The 17,779-nt window shown below is 39.5% G+C and overlaps 1 protein-coding gene across 3 annotated transcripts; it reads right to left on the bottom strand.

Annotated features, from left to right (window-relative positions):
* Positions 1-520: 520 nt before the first annotated feature.
* On the bottom strand, positions 521-9,389 carry LOC113461272 (cycloartenol-C-24-methyltransferase 1-like). Of its 3 annotated transcripts, none has more exons than XM_039115829.1 (13): positions 9,303-9,389; positions 7,503-7,603; positions 6,675-6,741; positions 3,446-3,519; positions 3,232-3,316; positions 3,080-3,135; positions 2,354-2,408; positions 2,192-2,239; positions 1,854-1,937; positions 1,371-1,571; positions 1,157-1,282; positions 960-1,057; positions 521-811 (listed from the first exon to the last, which is right to left on the bottom strand). In XM_039115829.1, exons 2-13 carry the CDS (start codon positions 7,583-7,585, stop codon positions 760-762), a joined length of 1,029 nt encoding a protein of 342 aa, XP_038971757.1. In that variant the 5' UTR covers positions 7,586-7,603; positions 9,303-9,389; the 3' UTR covers positions 521-759. The 3 variants fall into 3 exon arrangements, with proteins under 3 accessions (XP_038971757.1, XP_038971758.1, XP_038971759.1); XM_039115830.1 differs by having other exon boundaries at positions 7,503-7,587; positions 9,303-9,317; XM_039115831.1 differs by lacking the exons at positions 7,503-7,603; positions 9,303-9,389 and adding an exon at positions 6,822-6,840.
* Positions 9,390-17,779: the final 8,390 nt, after the last annotated feature.

Below are 17,779 nucleotides of genomic sequence, written 5' to 3'. Positions count from 1 at the left end.
AAATGTCCAGCTGGAAAGCCATTGACCTGGCATCCTATTGTTAATTTGTTATGACTCCATCGACCACATCTACAATTTGGACAATTCGTAATCCCTTGTCTTGCAATAACAGATAACGTTCCTTTTAATTTTGTTTGCTCGATACAAAGAAATGACAAGGAAAGTTTCTCTTATGATGCAATAAAAGAAAGTTAAATGGCAAACGTAACTCGGTGACTTCCATTCTTACACGCAATGAGAATCTAAGACCATACCCATAGCCATAGCCATCAATCATTAGTCCCGAATGTATCATCTCTTGCCTCTAGAGATAACTAGAATGAATGAGGCATGCTTCAAAAGGATCTATAGCCCCGTTCTTCACATTCGAATTTAATTAGTAGTGCGGACGAAGAGGAGTTCTCATAAAATACTAGGTTGTGAATGAATGTTCTGATCATTTGTGGCAATGGAAAAGGAGTTCTATGGCCATATTGTCACGACCTGTCTTCATTCTATGGCACCCAAAGACGTACAACACTAACAAAGCCCTTGGTGGAGTAACAAGAGCCAAAAGAACATATACTTGATAAGGTCCCTGCTTAGGGGTTTCATCATTGTCGGAGCAATTACAGAAGACCACAACATGGCAAGCTAACATAATATTCAGCAACCATAAGGAAGAGGAAAAGGAAAAGGAAAACATATATAGATAGAATCATGGCAAATCCCCCGTCGTTAAGTAGCAGCCATGGCTGACGAAGCTGCTCCACGAAATTATCAAAGGGGTTTCCGGGCAAGGAAGAAGTAATTCGGGGTGAAAATTTCTTTCCTGCATCCATCAGTTTTATATATTATCTCATTGTAGGGGTTTCATCATTGTAACCGACACGAATAAGGGGGGCAAACGCCAATGCACAGGAAGATTGGGAGCATCCAGAAATTACAGCAAGTAAACTGGAAAAAAATATTTTACTTACCTTCCACCTTCCACAAGCCCTTCAGCAGCCTTGTCCAGCACTGATGATACTCTCCCAGTTCCCGCCGGAGCAAGACGCACAAATTCTAGTGTCTTGACCTACAGAACACCAAAATGAACAATATTTAATGACAAGCAAAAAGAAAGAAGAGGAGGAAAGAGATATGGAACAAGTAGTGTCGTAGTGATCTCAATTACGATAGATTTGGTAATGACACGTCCAACAGCAGTCAATCGAAAGCTTGTCATGGAGAGACGCCTCGGATCCAAGGGCAAATACCATGGCACAGGAGAATCTAATGCAAAATCCTTCGCCCATACGACCTGTGAGAAAGCAATTGCATACTAGAGTCTCACATACCTTTATATAGAGGAAGCATTAAGGACCAATATATGCTGTGTAATCTTCTACCTCAAATCCAGCAAGCCTTACGGCTTCAAGGCATTCGTTTGTAGTTCTTATGTCAGGGAGACCATCACCAAGCTCGATTAGAGCCTTAGTTTTCTGATGACTTTCATTCGTCGGATCAAAGTGATCGGTCAAGCACCACTCATAGGCCGCAAAACACTGGCCAGGCTTCAGTGCTCTATAAATCTCCTTATAGCAACCAAGCTGGAACGAGCAAAAAAGCATTAGAAATATATGAAGAAGGTATGATACAATCATGGTATGTCACACCGTACCATACCAAACGGTACCGGACATACCGTATCGTACCAGTATACCGGTACTGCTAGCGTACCGACCCTCGGTATGCTAAAAATTCTGTACCGTACTGATACTATGCTAGTGTAGCATCGGTACGGAGTCTGGTATCGGCATGGCGAACCTTGGATACAGCCAAAAGATAAGCTATTCGAAACGTGTACACAAGCATATGAATCGGTAGATTACCACATCTGGTGCATGACATGTTGCTTCTATAGCATATATCGCATCAAAAGTGTTATCGGGGAATGGCATTTTCATGAAGTCGCCCTGCATGTATGAGAAGTGAAGAGTATGGAGGACATGAAGATTATTCTAAATATTAACCAAGCATACTGAATTATATCTCTATATAATACCTCTAACTATAGAGGTTAAAGACATTTAAAATTCTAAATTATACCTCTAAATGAGAGAAATCGGCAATAATTTTTGCAAAAACAGATAAATATATAACATAATACAACCCCAGAAATAGAAAAATAGTGATACAAAAGAGAGAGAGAGAGAAAAGCCACATGTACCTCAACCATGTTGCAAGACTCACTCAATCCTGCTAGCTGGTTTAGCTCCTGTGGAATGAACACTGTCAGTCAGTAAAGGTTTTCTATCAAGTCTCAAATGCATGTTGATATTAAGAAAGACAAATAGGTATTAGAATAGTTAAGACAGAAAGTATTAACAACCTTGCCTCTTGTTATCTGGTACTCACTGTTGCACAATCCGGTAATGGATGCAAAGCTGCAACAGTTCAATATGTGAAGTTATCATAGCTATTCTCTTCTTGTTTTTTTTTTTTTTCTCAGGTAGAAGGGAGGTAAATTGCATTCATTAATTTCTAAGATAAGTACATCCAATAACTATTTGCATTTACAAGATGTAATAGATAAGCAGGAAGCCTTGTTGATCCATTGTATAGAAAATAACAAAGACCACTTATCTGAAATAATGAAGGAACACATCACAACCCAGAAGAACCTTTCAAATTACCCACCTTTTTCTGATCACATTAGACTGCCATTGATTCATCTTAGTAATGGATCAACAGAAATGGTCAGATTATGCAATTTTTTAGCCTTCAATTTTCATTTAAGCATCATATCAAGTTGTATTTACACAACAATTGCATCCACATACATACCCTAACCTCGTCTTGTCGATGAGAACTTAATGATAGCAGTGTAACATACCTCCTGAAAAATGTGAGGCATATGACCTGTCCTAGTGCTATCCCTGCCCTAGCTTGTTTAACAACAGAATTCTTATAGAATTTGCTGCTCTAATTTTGATATGATTCAAAATAGCTTCTCTGATAAATGCGACATGATAATTATGCAGCAGGATCCATTTTAACTTTAGAATGGAATACAGAAAAACAACTTGCAGGAACAAAGCTGAGAAAAAAAGATTACCTAAATCTAGCAATTTCCCGTAGTGGTCCACCAATTCCACAACCCACATCCAAAACCTGCATTTACAAATATACAGAAGCATACATTACCTACAAGGCATCTTGCCTACAAAGATTTGCCGTGTAAGTCACAAAAGGAAAGACAACTAAAACCTTCATTCCCCTTTTCAAGCCTAGTTGTAGCGCAATAAAATGCTCGTGGCGCTTGATGCTTTCTTTTAATGATTCCCCTTTCCATCTTCATAAACATTATTAAAGTAAATAATTAATTCTAAACAATTATCAGGAAATGATCCATAAACAAAGTGTATTTTTTTTCTGATGAAAGATGAATAAATTAAATGTCAGTAATTAAAGTAGTGCTAACCGGGGAGCAAAATGGAAGGACTCTCCCCAGCCATATTCATAGAAGCTTGTTACAAGATCATAGTACTTGTTTACCTGAAATATATCAAATAAATACCAAAAGCATTTAGTTAGACTTTGCAAGGATATGGTTAAAACCACATTGACTGTTTCATGCTGGATTCAAAATCGCAGTTATTCAATGATATAGAAAATGAGTTCATCCTACAGGTTATGATGTTTTGAAATCTTTTCATCAGATTACAGAAAACAAAAATTGCTCATATATTTTCATCCAGATTCCTTCACAAGACAAACAAGCATCACGTCATCAATACAGATTTAGTTAATAATTGACACTGACGCGAACTAAACTTAACCCTAAAAAAGGGTCTTGTTTGGATATTCAACTTGAAGAGATATAATTATGCAATTTCATGGACCAAATTTATCCCTTCAACTAATCTCAAAAACTGTCAGCTATAGCTGATAGCTGATCACAAGTACCTTAGGCTTCATCAGTAAACATCCAAGTCATGACCAAGGTATCCTAACCTATCATACAATATTTGTCCTTATCCTGACATAAAAATCTGTTTAATCAAAAATGAAGGTATAAATACAAAGTATAAAAACCAGGATTTGAAAGTATAAGAGTCCATATTATATTTGTACATACATACATACTGTAACGACAACCCAGGACCTCACCCAAAATGGCTAGCCGGAAGGTATTATTTGGGTTCTTGATCCTGTATAAGTACCCAAGATCTACCTAGCGAATAACCAATGTGGGACTAAACACACGCCTGCACGGGTCCTCACATACTTCCCCCGTTCAAGCCCTGACGTCCTCGTCAGGCTAAAGGTTCATATCTATTCAAATCTAATCACAAATACCACGATTGGCCCGTGGTCAGCCCCAATGGATCTGTACTGCAGTGTTCCCTAGTCCACATAGGTTATGGGTCGGATCTGCTCTGATACCATTTGTAACAACCCAGGACCTTACCCAAAATGACTAGCCGGAAGGTATTATTTGGGTTCCTTGATCCTGTATAAGTACCCAAGATCTACCCAGCGAATAACCGATGTGGGACTAAACACACGCCCGCACGGATCCTCACATATTCCCCCCGTTCAAGCCCTGACGTCCTCGTCAGGCTAAGGGTTCATATCTATTCAAATCTAATCACAAATACCACGATTGGCCCGTGGTCAGTCCCAATGGATCTGTACTGCAGTGTTCCCTAGTCCACATAGGTTATGGGTCGGATCTGCTCTGATATCATTTGTAACAACTCAGGACCTTACCCAAAATGGCTAGCCGGAAGGTATTATTTGGGTTCCTTGATCCTGTATAAGTACCCAAGATCTACCCAGCGAATAACCGATGTGGGACTAAACACACGCCCGCACGGATCCTCACACATACATACGTACATACATGTATTCAGATTGCAATCTTTAAAAATATACTGCATCTGCCATCTCATGATCTTGATTTTTGCTGCTTATACAAGTCATAGCAAACTCTCATATACCAGAAAAAAATTAAGAAACGTTAAATGCCAGTAATTTGACAATTGACACTAGTTACCTTTTTGATAGTGCTTTTGTTTTTGTTTTTAAAATTCCAATAAGAATTGAAATAGACTGAACAGAAATAATGATGAAACCTTTTTGTTTTTAGAATTGTTTGTAAAACCTTTAGGCCGCATTTTTGAGCATAAAGCAGGCTTAGGCATGGAATAAGCCTTATTCTTGCCAAACAGCCTTTTGAAAATAGGCACAACCAAGGAAGAGTTATGCTGGTGAAACTTGCTTATGACAGGCATAAACATTCCAATGGGGAGCTGTCATAAGCTACTCCTTGGCATAAAGGCATCTTTCATATCTACTTTTTATTTTGTTATGAACAAAAATTTCTCGTCCAAAAAGTGTTCCAAAAATTATAACCAAACAGAAATTGGAATAACTCATAGCGTAACTATTCCCAAGGGCATAATTTTTGTGTTCCCATTTTTCTTGTTCCCGAATCAAATGCACGCAAAAGGTAGGCATAAGTGAGAAATGGTTATGTCAGTCAAACTTGCTTATAATAAGCGTAAGTATTTCATAGGAGAGTTGTCATAAACTATTCCGGGCCATAAAGGAATTGTTAATGCCCACTTTTTACATTTTTTTTGGATAAAAGAATCCTTATTCAGAAGTTATTCCAAAAATCTTCCTAACATCGTAGCCAAACGGAATTTGAAAAACTTGTGGCATAACTATTCCCACAGGCATAGTTTTTTCTGTTTCTATTTTTCCGGCATAAACAACCACAAACAATCTCGGACATAGGTAGGAGTTATATTTGAAGTGGAATAGCTACAACATATTCCTACTTTAATGTGACTTTTGAAGAGTTGTGATTGGTTCAGGACTCTTGGATTTATCTTTTTCCACTATAATAATAATATGCAAACAATACGTCCATACATGGCAGCAAATTGAAGGTGTCCATAGTTTATTTCTTATCTATGGAGTCTAGAAAAGTTCACAAAAAACTGCACAATTTAGTAACTTCCTCCTATCATAGTAAACCGATTTTCAACATCATTTTATGAACCAAGCAAGCCTCAATTTCTTCAGATATTTAACTTTTTTTTTAGATAACAGGCATAGCGATAAGATCACATCGTTAGCACATGTTTTTTCTTTAATTCGTGTTCTTTCTTTTGTTTTTCTTTTTATAAATTACTGTCATATCAATGGTTTCAGATTTGTCTTATTTTGTGCACATCAGCCATAAAACTAGTTGCTTGGAATTCCTCTAGTCACAAGAATCTTAGAATTAACTTTGGGAACCAGCTTTCCATGTCAATTTTTCGTCAAACTTTTATTTCCTGCATCAGATCAGGCATATCAGATCTCTGTTCCTCTACGGCGTCAGATCTTATGTCTTGCATAAGTACCCTTCCACTTGGACAACGTAGTCTTCTACATCCTTCTTTCAATCTTTGATCCTATAAACTTTGTCCATTTTAACCATCAACCTACACAACTTAGGCTAGAAAGTTGTTCATTCCTATGATACTGTCATTCTACAAACCAAAGCCATTCATTACCATAAGTAACACTCTAAACCATGGGATCATATTTTTAATGCTAGCAACGAGTTTTATATAAATGATAAAATGAACATAGCTTTGTATTGGAGTTAAATCCAACAATTAAACAAGCAATAAATAAATAAGTTGTCTTACCATGTCATTGTAGTTGGCTTTTCTTGTTTCCTCATCCCCTCCAAAATAGCCATGATAGTTCTCATACCTAGGAAAAGAAAAATTATACACAATTAAAGAAAAATAGCAGAAATCAATTTACAGATAATTGCGCTCAGAAAGAACTACATAGTGAACAAATTGTTGAAAACTCCAGGAAAAAACTTCAATAGTCCATCTTTTGTTCACATCATTTTGTGTGTGGATTGTCAAATCAGTAACGGCAGCCACAAGGATATTTTGTTAAAATTATATGGACAGCAAAGATTCAAGCTTGTAAAGTTGAGGAATGCATAGACACCACTAGCAGAAAGGAAGGGCATGAAGAATGCGATTATTGTTTCACTTGTCAAATTACATTATTGTTTTATAAGCCTAAAAGAAGGAAAATTTAGGCCAGATGCTTCATTAGAAGATTCTGCATGGACACATGTACATGTTATAGGCCAAATAGCAAGGGTCCTTATCACAAACTATTATTCACAAAAGCTACATTAATCCTTGAGAATAATTAAAGAAAAGTACTATTGTACTATTGTACTTCTTTTTCCTTTTTCCTTCAACACAGTTGATAACTGTGATCCGTTGTCAAAACTTATGTGGTACAATATGCTCATAACGATAAGATAAAAATGATTCATTCCATAACGAGGTAATGCGAGACGGAATAATTTGGTGATTGAAGCACATGTTTCTATCAAGAAAAGTCCATGGCATTCTCACACGGATCAATCATACTCATAGCTATCAATGTCCAACACTATTTAAATTATAATGGAAGAAAGACAGAGAGCACGGCGAGAAACATACTGCTCCACTGCCGATTTAACTTCCTTCTTGTCCATCCTTCCTCCCACACCAAAAGCAAGATCCAGAGCTCCTGACTTCGACATCACTGGTTCCCAGAAACACTAAAAAAAATTACAAGCCCCAGATCATTTTTTTTTTTGAAAAAAAAATTAATTAAAGCTCATCCACTTTTCCAAAGTTGGAAAAAAAAAATACAAGCAGAATAGAGGAAAAAGGAAAATATTTTTTATTTTTTTAGGTATACCCTCCTAAATATATAAAATTACATGAACACCCTTATAAAATTACTATTTGCTTGTATATTTATTTTTGCATATATATATATATATATATATATATATATATATATATATATATATATATATATATATATATATATATATACCATCTAACGTTATTAAAAAATAAATAGTTTAAAACTAAAATGACTAAAATACCCTTATGGGTAGATATGCAGAAAAAAGTTATTAGGATATACACTCAAATAACAGTTTTACAAGAATATTCATGCAATTTCTCATACTTAAAAGCATATACAGTCAAAAAATCTATTAAAGAAAGATCGAAACTCGGCTGAAACGTACTAAATTTTTTATGATTCAGTTGGATTGACAAATCAAAAAAAGATTGAGCGATATTGCTAATTTTCTTTTTAAAATCATTACTCAGTCAAGTTGGAATATTAAGTGATCATTTTAGTAATGCTATTCTCCTCTTGATTTTGATATAATTATCATTATTAAATCTATGACACTTATATATTATTCATCATTTTTAAAAATTAAAGAATCACAAATTTAAATTAATTATAGATGCTTAGATTTGTAAAATATTTTTTAGTGATTTGTAAATATTGAGTTGTTGTTTATTTTTTATGCGAGAATTTCATAAAAGCAACATGATTTATTCTATAAGAGTTGATATTAACATGAGATCATGTGACAAGGTAATATTAATCTTTTTTTGACATCTTTTATTATTAAGAACAACTGAATTATCTTTACTAAATTTTGATCATTTTTTATTATCTTTTTTAAGTGTGTACTTTCTAAATATGCGTAATTACATGAATACCCTTACAGAGTTGCTATTTGTATATGTATCCTTATAAAGTTTTCTTTTTGTACATCTACCTGTAATGGTATTTCAATCATTTTAAATGTAAATCATTTATTTTTTAACTGCATTAGATGGTATATATATATATATATATATATATATATATATATAAAGAAGGATATACATGCAAAATAAGTATCTTATGAGGATATATATGTAAATAGCAATTTTACGATGATATTCATATAATTTTGTATAGTTTGGAATGCATACATGCAAAAAATATTTTTTTTAATTTTTTCTCTATAACAAGAAAAAACGAGAAGATTAAAAAAATAATAAGAAAGGACAAAAATAGTCACATCAAAAAACATAGAGGAAAATATATTTACAGGTCCACTAAAAAGGCAAAATCGAACGGAAAAAAAGGGACATTGAAAAAAAGAAGAAAGAACCAAAGCCATATTTTCGCGAGAAAAAGCAAATAGAAGGAAAAAGGAAGACGAAACAAAAGATAAATAGCCAGACCTCAAACCCAAGCCAACCATATACTAGGATTTTAATTAAAAAAAGGAAAAGAAGGGAAAGAAGAAACGAAGAAATCAACAAAATTCAAGAATCTTACATTCTCTCGATTCTTTCAAAAACAAAAGAAAAAAAAAAAAGAAATAGAAGGCTTGAGAAGAGATAACGGCCTTAAAAAGATCGGATTCGCTCGAATGGGCGAAGGCGAGGCCTTACGATTTTTATCGCGTGGAATAGCGGGGACGATGGAATCTAAGAGGGCAAGAAAATAAAAATATCAGAGGAATCGTGAAGATATGAACCCAGCCAGGCTTTCCATTTATAGGGAGAAGGTGGGTGCGGGGGGAGGAGAAGAGAACGGAGGTGGGAGAGAGCGGCCCTGCCAGCCAAATTGTTTATTCCTTCGGGGCCCCGTCGCCCGCCGGCGCTCGACTTGTACGGCCCACCGTCGAGAGGCTCCCATCCACATACTGCCACGTCAGCACCAATCTATGATAATATTGGTAAAAAATAACTTATAATCCTGCGCAAAAATTTGATTTTTTTAAAAATGAATTATGTAAATGCAAGATGCTGATATTATTTTCATGATATAATGCCTATAATAACAAAATAATAGATAAATAATGATTTACATATATATTTATGTTTTAAATATATGTAATATATAATTTTAATTTATTTTTATGAAAAGTATGGTGCGGATCATTTTTGGGACTTCTCTTGTATTTTATAACAATTTTGCTTGGCCTTCGGAAGCATGGGTCACACAAAGTACCAAAAACCACTATTATTAATCACCAGAGGCAACGGTGTCCAAATACCACTATTCTAATACCGGTGGTGCGGTGTTGAAACCATTTTCTTACATATTACAAGTTGACAGGGACAACGAATAATTTCCATTGGCGGGCCCAGATTATAGCCATACTAAGAATACATACATACAAAATAGATTTTTCATAGTTTGTCGTGTCATATTTTCTAGATTTCATAATATATAACATAATTTTAAAATGAATATTAACATGTCTGGCCCGTTTAACTAAGTACAAAACATATATCAAAATTTAATCAACTAATAATTTTTTTACCAAATAATTTTAGAAAATACACTTTGAAGCATTAGGTTACTTACCTCTTTTCACTTTAAATCTACTTTAGGCAAACGGGTCAGGTGCACCTGTTTAATATCATTAAAATATTATTAATTTTAACATTATTCTGGGAGTCAAAATTAAACACTGCAGAGAATAGCTTTGGTGCGGACACCAGTGCCAGGTCAGCCGGTCGCCACAGGATCCAGCCAGCTCAGCGGGTTCCAGCCGATTCAGCCAGCCTGATTTTATTTTAGATTGATTTATTTTATGTTGATTGGGTTTATTTGCATATTGTCATTTGGGTTTATTTGCATATTGTCATTTTAGGAGCTTTTTGGAATTATTTTATTTGTAGGGGTTATTTGTTATTTTGTGACCCTATATATATGGGTCCATCCTGATGTTTAGGGTTTAATGAATTAATGAATGAAAAAATTGGTCTTCTTCTTCCTCCTCCTCTTTTCCTCTTTCCCTTCTTCTTCCCCTCTTCCTCTCCTCTTTCTCTCTGTATTTCAATCCGTACTTCCGTCCTGCATCAGCTTTGGTATCAGAGCCTCGGCTTTGCCCCTGTTGCCAAAGCCCCGATCCAGTTTATTGGAGCAACAAAACATCTTGACCTGTCAGACTTCCTGCCATCCGATAAAGGGTTCCGATCCTTTCTTCTTTCGAAGCAGAACTCCCGCACCCTGCTTCCGTGTGTGCGAGTCCTCCCTCTCGAGTCTCACCAGAGGAGAAAGAAAAAGAAAAAAAAAAGGAAATCCTTTCTTCCCTCTCTCGGTTCTCGCACAAGAAACAGGGGCAAACCCCTTCGCCAGGTCTACCCACCCGTCGTCACATCCGCGCCTACCGCCGCCACCAGTCCCCGCCACCGTCGGACGTCCTCGCCCTCGCCGCCGCCACCGCCTAGTGAGGGCCCGAGCCCGCCGTCGGAGGAGCCATATCCCCACGGAAACGTCGCTGCGCGGGTTCCCGTGTCTGTCGACACCACCAGTGGCTACTGTTTTCAGCCGCCCTTCATCTGCCGCCACAACTCCTTCCCTGCAGTCGTTGCCGCGAAGTCCGGCCGCCGCCACAGGGCAAGTAAACCGCCCCTCAACTCAAGGCGGAACCCAAACCCAGTAGGGTTGAAAAAAAAAAAAAAAAAAAAAAAAGCATCGGGCGTGAAACGGGTTAGCGGAGCGAGTTGTGCCCGTTAACCCGAACACTACCATTACACCAAAACCCGCAGGTGTTAGTGAAGGCGCAACTTTATTTCCTTAAACTAGCGCAGGGGCCCATAGCGCCACGAGTCGACTCCGACCAAGCCTCGCCCAACTCCGGACTCCGACAGGGCCTCGCCAGTGGGTTCAGGGACCCCCTAGTGGTATAACCCACCCTACTCCTCCAGCGCATCCACGTTGGTAGGCGGCAGGACTGACTCGGCCCTCCAGGCCTCCGCCAACGTTGACTCGGCCCCTCAGGCCTCCGCCAATAATCCCCCCCCCCCCAACGTGATGCCTGGGTTTTGAACTCGAGACCTATGGCTCTGATTATGCCTGATTGCCCAGATCGGTCCGAGCAAGAAGGATTCAATGGTAAAGATCAAAGATAATCAAATTTTGCTGGGGTTGAAGTAATAGGGCAGTCTACCGTCCGGGTATGGAGGCGGTGCAAGGCGTCCACCTAGGGATCAACTTGGATCTGAGAAAAGGAAGCCAGGGCTTTGAACTAAGATCTCCATGTCTGGCTTAGAGAGAGAATCTCGGTCCAAGTCTTGGTCTGATTTTAATCACGGGCTCGGTCTGAGTGGTTCGAGTCGACCATTAGGGAAAGGTCTAGATCTACTCGATCAAGGAGAGTCAAGAGCTAGTTTTTTTTCCTCTTGGCTCAAAATGGGAATGAACATGTCCAAAATGGATGAACACAACCCAAACTAAACACAACCCACAATGGATGAACAGGGCCCAACACGAAACAGGAAAAGGGAACACACTCGGTAACAGGAAACATAGAGAGGGGGGATGGGAAGGACCTCGGCCGCGGCTACTCAACTGGTGGCATCAGCGCTCGAAACAGAGAGGAATTAAAGGAAGCAAAGCAAACGGGGAGGACTTCGGACGACGCTCGGCCGGGGTGGCACACCGGCCATTGGAGGAGGAGGGAGGGGAGGGAGGAGAGAGCTCGGTGGTGGGTCAATGGCAGAGGGATGAGAGGTTTTATAGAGAGGGTTGTAGCTCGTTCACCACCGCACTTCTCGTGGTGGTTGAGCGAGATCGGGGGCCGTCCAAAGTAGCCGCAGAACTGCCGCGGAGCCGCCGCGGGGCTACGGCAAATATCGCCTCCGTTTTCCTTAGGAAGCAGGAGCAAAGGATTGCGATCGCGATCCTTTTTCTAGCTTCTCTTTCAGCCATGGGCTGAAGTCAGTTGAGCCTGCCGGCTTGAGCCCTAGACGGCCCATTCTGGGCCAGATATCACAACTATCACTATTAAAAATGAATGATCGTCAACAGCGTTATATTTATGTATGTTATATATGATTGTTTTGTTTGATAACCATCCATCTCTCTTGATGACAATCAACGAGCATTGAATTCTACGGTGCCATCAAACTATCCATGCTCATAAATATTAGTAAGGAACTCTAATCGGAATAAGAGCGAATGAGGGTTGGCACGTGTGGTTTCACATTGGTAAGCCAGTCTGTTTGAAGGCTTCAGACATGATCCACAGGGAAAAGACAAACGCCAAACACATGCATCCAGGCAGATCCCAGCGGACACACCATCTAATGAATCTTTTCTTTGACTACATAATAGTTTTGACACCATGCCCTTTATCTGTTTTACATGAATTAGAATAAGACACGCGCAAGCTTATTAATTAATTAACCCGGTAACCGACGATCATGATTTGTGCCCAATACTAGGGATGGCAAAATATGACCCGACCTGCCAACCCGATCCGTATTCGACCCGCCATAAACAGGTTTGGGTTTGGCCTAAATAGGTTCGGGTCGTAAACAGGTCGACCCGTTTAACCTGTTTTTAATTGGGTCGAATACGGATTTTAGATGTCTGACCCGTTTAACCTGTTTAACTGTTGGGCAGGTTAAACAGGTCGAAACAGGTTAAACGGGTTTAAACATGTCTAAACAGGTCGGGTTGGGCAGGTTAAACAGGTCTAAATAGGTTAAACGGGTCGGGCTGGGCAAACAGGTTAAACAGGTCGGATCGGGTTACCTGTTTATTAAACATGATAGGTTTAGGTTGTAATTTCTGACATGTTTAATAAACAGGTCAGGTTCATATTTATGATTTTCTGACCCAACCTACATGTGACCCAACCCGTTTATGACCCGACCGGATCCGATTGCCACCCCTACCCAATACATGATGTTTTCTTGTGATGGTGCCCGCGGTGACACATAAAATGGCTTCCAGCCGAACTCCGTCCAAGATATTAAATGGCATTATTGCTTGTCCACAAATGGCACGGTCGTAACCATGTAGATTCTTACCCTCTTTTCTATAAATACTAGACATGGAAACTCTTTCAGTATGGTGAGAAACCTGAACACTATATTCTCATACTTCTATCTCTCTTTTGTCTATCATGTTTTCTCTCGAAATTCTGCTCGATCTAAGCATCGGAGGATCTCCAGCTGAATATATTTTAACGACCAATCTTAATTGCAGGACATTAGGATATCTTTATGACAAAAAGAAGCAATATCTGGAATTGAATTCGAGACAACCGGAAAAGTCCTTAGGGATAAGTTACCAAGCAACTACGCTAAGAGTTACTGACATCTCTCAAATTACCAAGCCTGATCATTTTGAATGAAAAAAATGTCTCTCTCCATTCTTCATTTTTTTCTTTTTTTCCTAGCTACTAAAATTCACCAAGAACTCAAGTTGTATGAAACTCTGGGTTATATATAAACCAGCAGCCGCCTTATTTTATCAAGGTGGTTTTTTAGCCTAATGAGCATCATCTAAAAACAAAGAACACCAAATCAAAACAAGTTTGTGAGGGAAATGAAAACAATAAAGCACTACCCATAAGGAAATTAAGCATGCACAGAAGAAGAGTTTGGCTTTGCCGAACTCCCTCACATGCATCCAGCTGGTGGATTCACAAGGTTCATTGGTATAAGATTTGTGCGGAGCAAGGTGGTTTAAATATGAGACTTTGCTACTTTGTTACATCCCATGGGCTGGGTGGAAGAGAGGAGGAAAGGACGACAACGAGGCAAACCAACTAAAGCAACCTTGTGAAGGGAGAAGGAAGGGCTGAAAGCGATGCAAAACAAGCAGCGTTTGGCCTCCAGAAAAAAGGCACAGTAACCTGAGGAGCCGTCACCCCCCGACTTTCTTAAGGTAAACTTCTATGGCAATGTTGATACGGAAAGGAGAAGCAGAGGTGCGGAATTTGTCATCCGAGACCAAGAGATCATATTCGTGGCGGCCGGGGGTCGGCAGATATCTGATCAGTCCGTCGTGGGTGCCGAGCTTACACTACAAGAAACTTGGACATTAGCGACATTTTTTTTGGCTATTAGCGATGCTTTTAAGCGTCGGTAGAAACCATCCCGACGCTTTCCAAAGCGTCGGTAAAGCGTCGCCTATGCTACAGTGGAAAAAATATTTTCCGACGCTTTTAAAAGCGTCGCTAATTCCAATTTAGCGACGCTTTAACGCGTCGCTCTTTCCCGACGCTTTAAAGCGTCGCTCTTTCCCGACGCTTTAAAGCGTCTCGAATTACCATTTGCAAAAAAATTACCGTTTGCGGTCTGCATCTTCTCCCCCATTCAGAAATACAAACAACCTCCCCGATCGGTACCTTTATTCCATCCGTGCGGAGTGGTTGGGTTTGGCTATATAAACAGTTTTTTTTTTTCAGATCCGCCGATATGGGACTAAAATGGGGTGGTTTTTTGGTTTCCGACGACGTTTTTAACGACGCTTTTAAGCGTCGTTATTTAACAACGCTAAAAAGCGTCGTTAAAAGTCACGTCAATTACATATTGACTTCGACGACGCTTTTAAGCGTCGTCATTAGCCGACGCTTTTAAAAAGCGTCGGCAAATGTTGACGGAAAAAATTTTTTGCCGACGCTTGGAATAAGCGTCGGCAAATAAGAGTCGGTAATTTACTTTTTTTGTGTAGTGTTAGAGTAACATGGGAGGGCATTACCTATGCGAGATGGGTGTTGGGTGCGGACTATATTCTTCTTAAGGGAGACTCTGCCACAGTGATCGAGTGGATTCAGAACCGCGGGCACGCAGCTAGTGAGATGTGGCTGCTCCACGACATCTGCAGTAATTTAGACGAGTGCGCCTCCTATCAAGCGACACACATCTACAGAGAGGCGAATAATGCGACGGACTGGGTGGCATCTTATGCGGCCCATCACTTCAGAGGTTTTATTTGGAAGAACCATATGATTGTCCCTTCTCCTTTGTACTCTATATTTTTTTCTGATCTCATGGGTTACACCCACACACGTAGTGTGTGAGTCCCCGTTGCACCAAAAAAAAAGAAAAAAAAAAGAAAAAAAGGCACATGCACCCATGTCTCACCCGGCAACGAGTGCAGGTCTGTCCTACATGTAGAAATAGAACAAAACCAAGCATAGAAATATATTATGAATTTTAAATTTTTAATAAATTGTAAATTAAAATTTTTTATATATTATATATATATTATTAAATAAATATTGTTAAATAGCTTCATCCCAAACTCTGTCCTAATGTTAGCATAATTTTAGGGATCACGTAATACACAAGTATATATAACCCCTGAGATCTACTGATTACGATGGAATAGAGAAATAAAATCATTTTTTTCTCTTTTTCTGTTGCCCCCAACCGTTTCCCGTACCTCTATTGAAACAGAATGGTTTCATGTTCTTTCATCGATTGGTTATTTCTCTCCGTTCGTATCTCTTTATCCAATTTCGGTCTCGATTAGTTCACAAGATTGAATGGCCAAGTCATTGAAAAGCCTAGATTCGATTGTTTTCCAAGAATGTTGAGCCGGGCCCGGGTATGTAAGTTAAGCCATGTATCTGGGAGGAACTTTAAAGAAAGAAGGGCTTTAGGTTCTTTGCACCCTGTTTTGGCATAGCAGCTATATTTCGATTCATCCTCTTCTTCCACGGGTTTCAAAATAGGACGTTGAACCCATTTCATATGAGTTGGGGCACGTTCACTTGTCCTGCCAAACGGAAGAAATCATTCTCACCTCGCTCATCCCCAACTCAAGGTACAGAAACGCCTGCAGTGACTTCTTCCCCGGATGTTGTCTTCGTTGCCATTGGGTTGTCCTCCGCACCATCTCCATCTGTCCAACTATGATGTCACTGGACCTCATACAGCAACTTCTCCCTCACCTTGTCCAAGCTTTATCTTCGACCTCTATCTCTGGTATGGGTCTCACTTATGGTTATTTGATGGAGGTGCCTCGAATCATATGACTGGTAATGGCTGGCTCTCTGTTACATGGCACTACTCCTCTTTCAGGTAACCCCTCTATCTTCACTGCTGATGGATCTTTATTAGATCTTGTGTTGGTTCTATTCGTTCGTCTCAAAAATCTGCCCTTATCTAACGTCTTGAATTTGAAAATTTTGATATGTCTGTTGGGATAGGAGGAAGGGGGCCGGGCCTATCATATAAAGAGGGTTGTTTAAAGAGAACCCGGCCACCTATTTTCATTCGACATTCCGAGGCGCCCGATTCGATCGACGAATTCGGCGGACGTTACCCCCTGCCCCCTCGGGGGGATATCCGGTCTTCAACTGGACCTGTCACCTGAGAATTGGACGTTACCCCCTGCCCCCTTGGGGGGATTTACTTATTCGCGCACACATGCGCGCTGTAATGACACTACGTATCATTTTAAGGTTTAACTTTTTAGACGAAATCGCGCTATAATGCGATTTCATCACTCCAACGATAAATCATCCACAAACGAGCTTTAACCTACCTTAAAGCTCGTTTTAGATTAAGAAATTGAGGGTTTTATTGTGGGGGTATCCCCCCCCCCCCCCCCCCCCCCCCATTTTTCAATGACCCGATAAATTCCTTCAGTTTTTCGAATTGCTAAACAATATCGGATCCATGCTGCAATATCTCCTAGTCTACATATGTTATGAGCTAGGTCCGTTCTGATACTATTTGTAACAACTTAGATATTTTTAGATTTCTTGATTTTGTATAAGTACTTGAGATCTACCCGATGTGGGACTAAACACACGTACTCACGGTTGCAAAAACCTACAGTCGTGTTTGTGTCGGTGAAACCATCTGACTACCTATCTCCTCATTCTGTTCAGACAGCGTTACGGTCTTTCGGTCTTAGAACATTGACCATAGTCTTATTGCGCCCATCGTCTTGGTAAAACATCAAGCGTGCATCTTGATGCATTGCTATAGAAATGTGCGGCTATAATTGATGGTGTGCACGGCGATGTGCGGCGGTGCACAGTATAATTTCTGGGCCGTTGGATTCACCACTGTACGAATACATGGTGTTCCAACATTGGATCATGGCCGCGACTCCCACGCGGATCACCGCACTGGTCGCTCGTATGATGTATCTTTGCCCCCCA

The sequence above is a fragment of the Phoenix dactylifera genome, unplaced genomic scaffold (assembly GCF_009389715.1).
Source record: "Phoenix dactylifera cultivar Barhee BC4 unplaced genomic scaffold, palm_55x_up_171113_PBpolish2nd_filt_p 000007F, whole genome shotgun sequence".
NCBI lineage: Eukaryota > Viridiplantae > Streptophyta > Magnoliopsida > Arecales > Arecaceae > Phoenix > Phoenix dactylifera.
The sequence above is the reverse complement of the archived record's forward strand: the minus strand, read 5'-3'. Positions and strand labels throughout refer to the sequence as shown.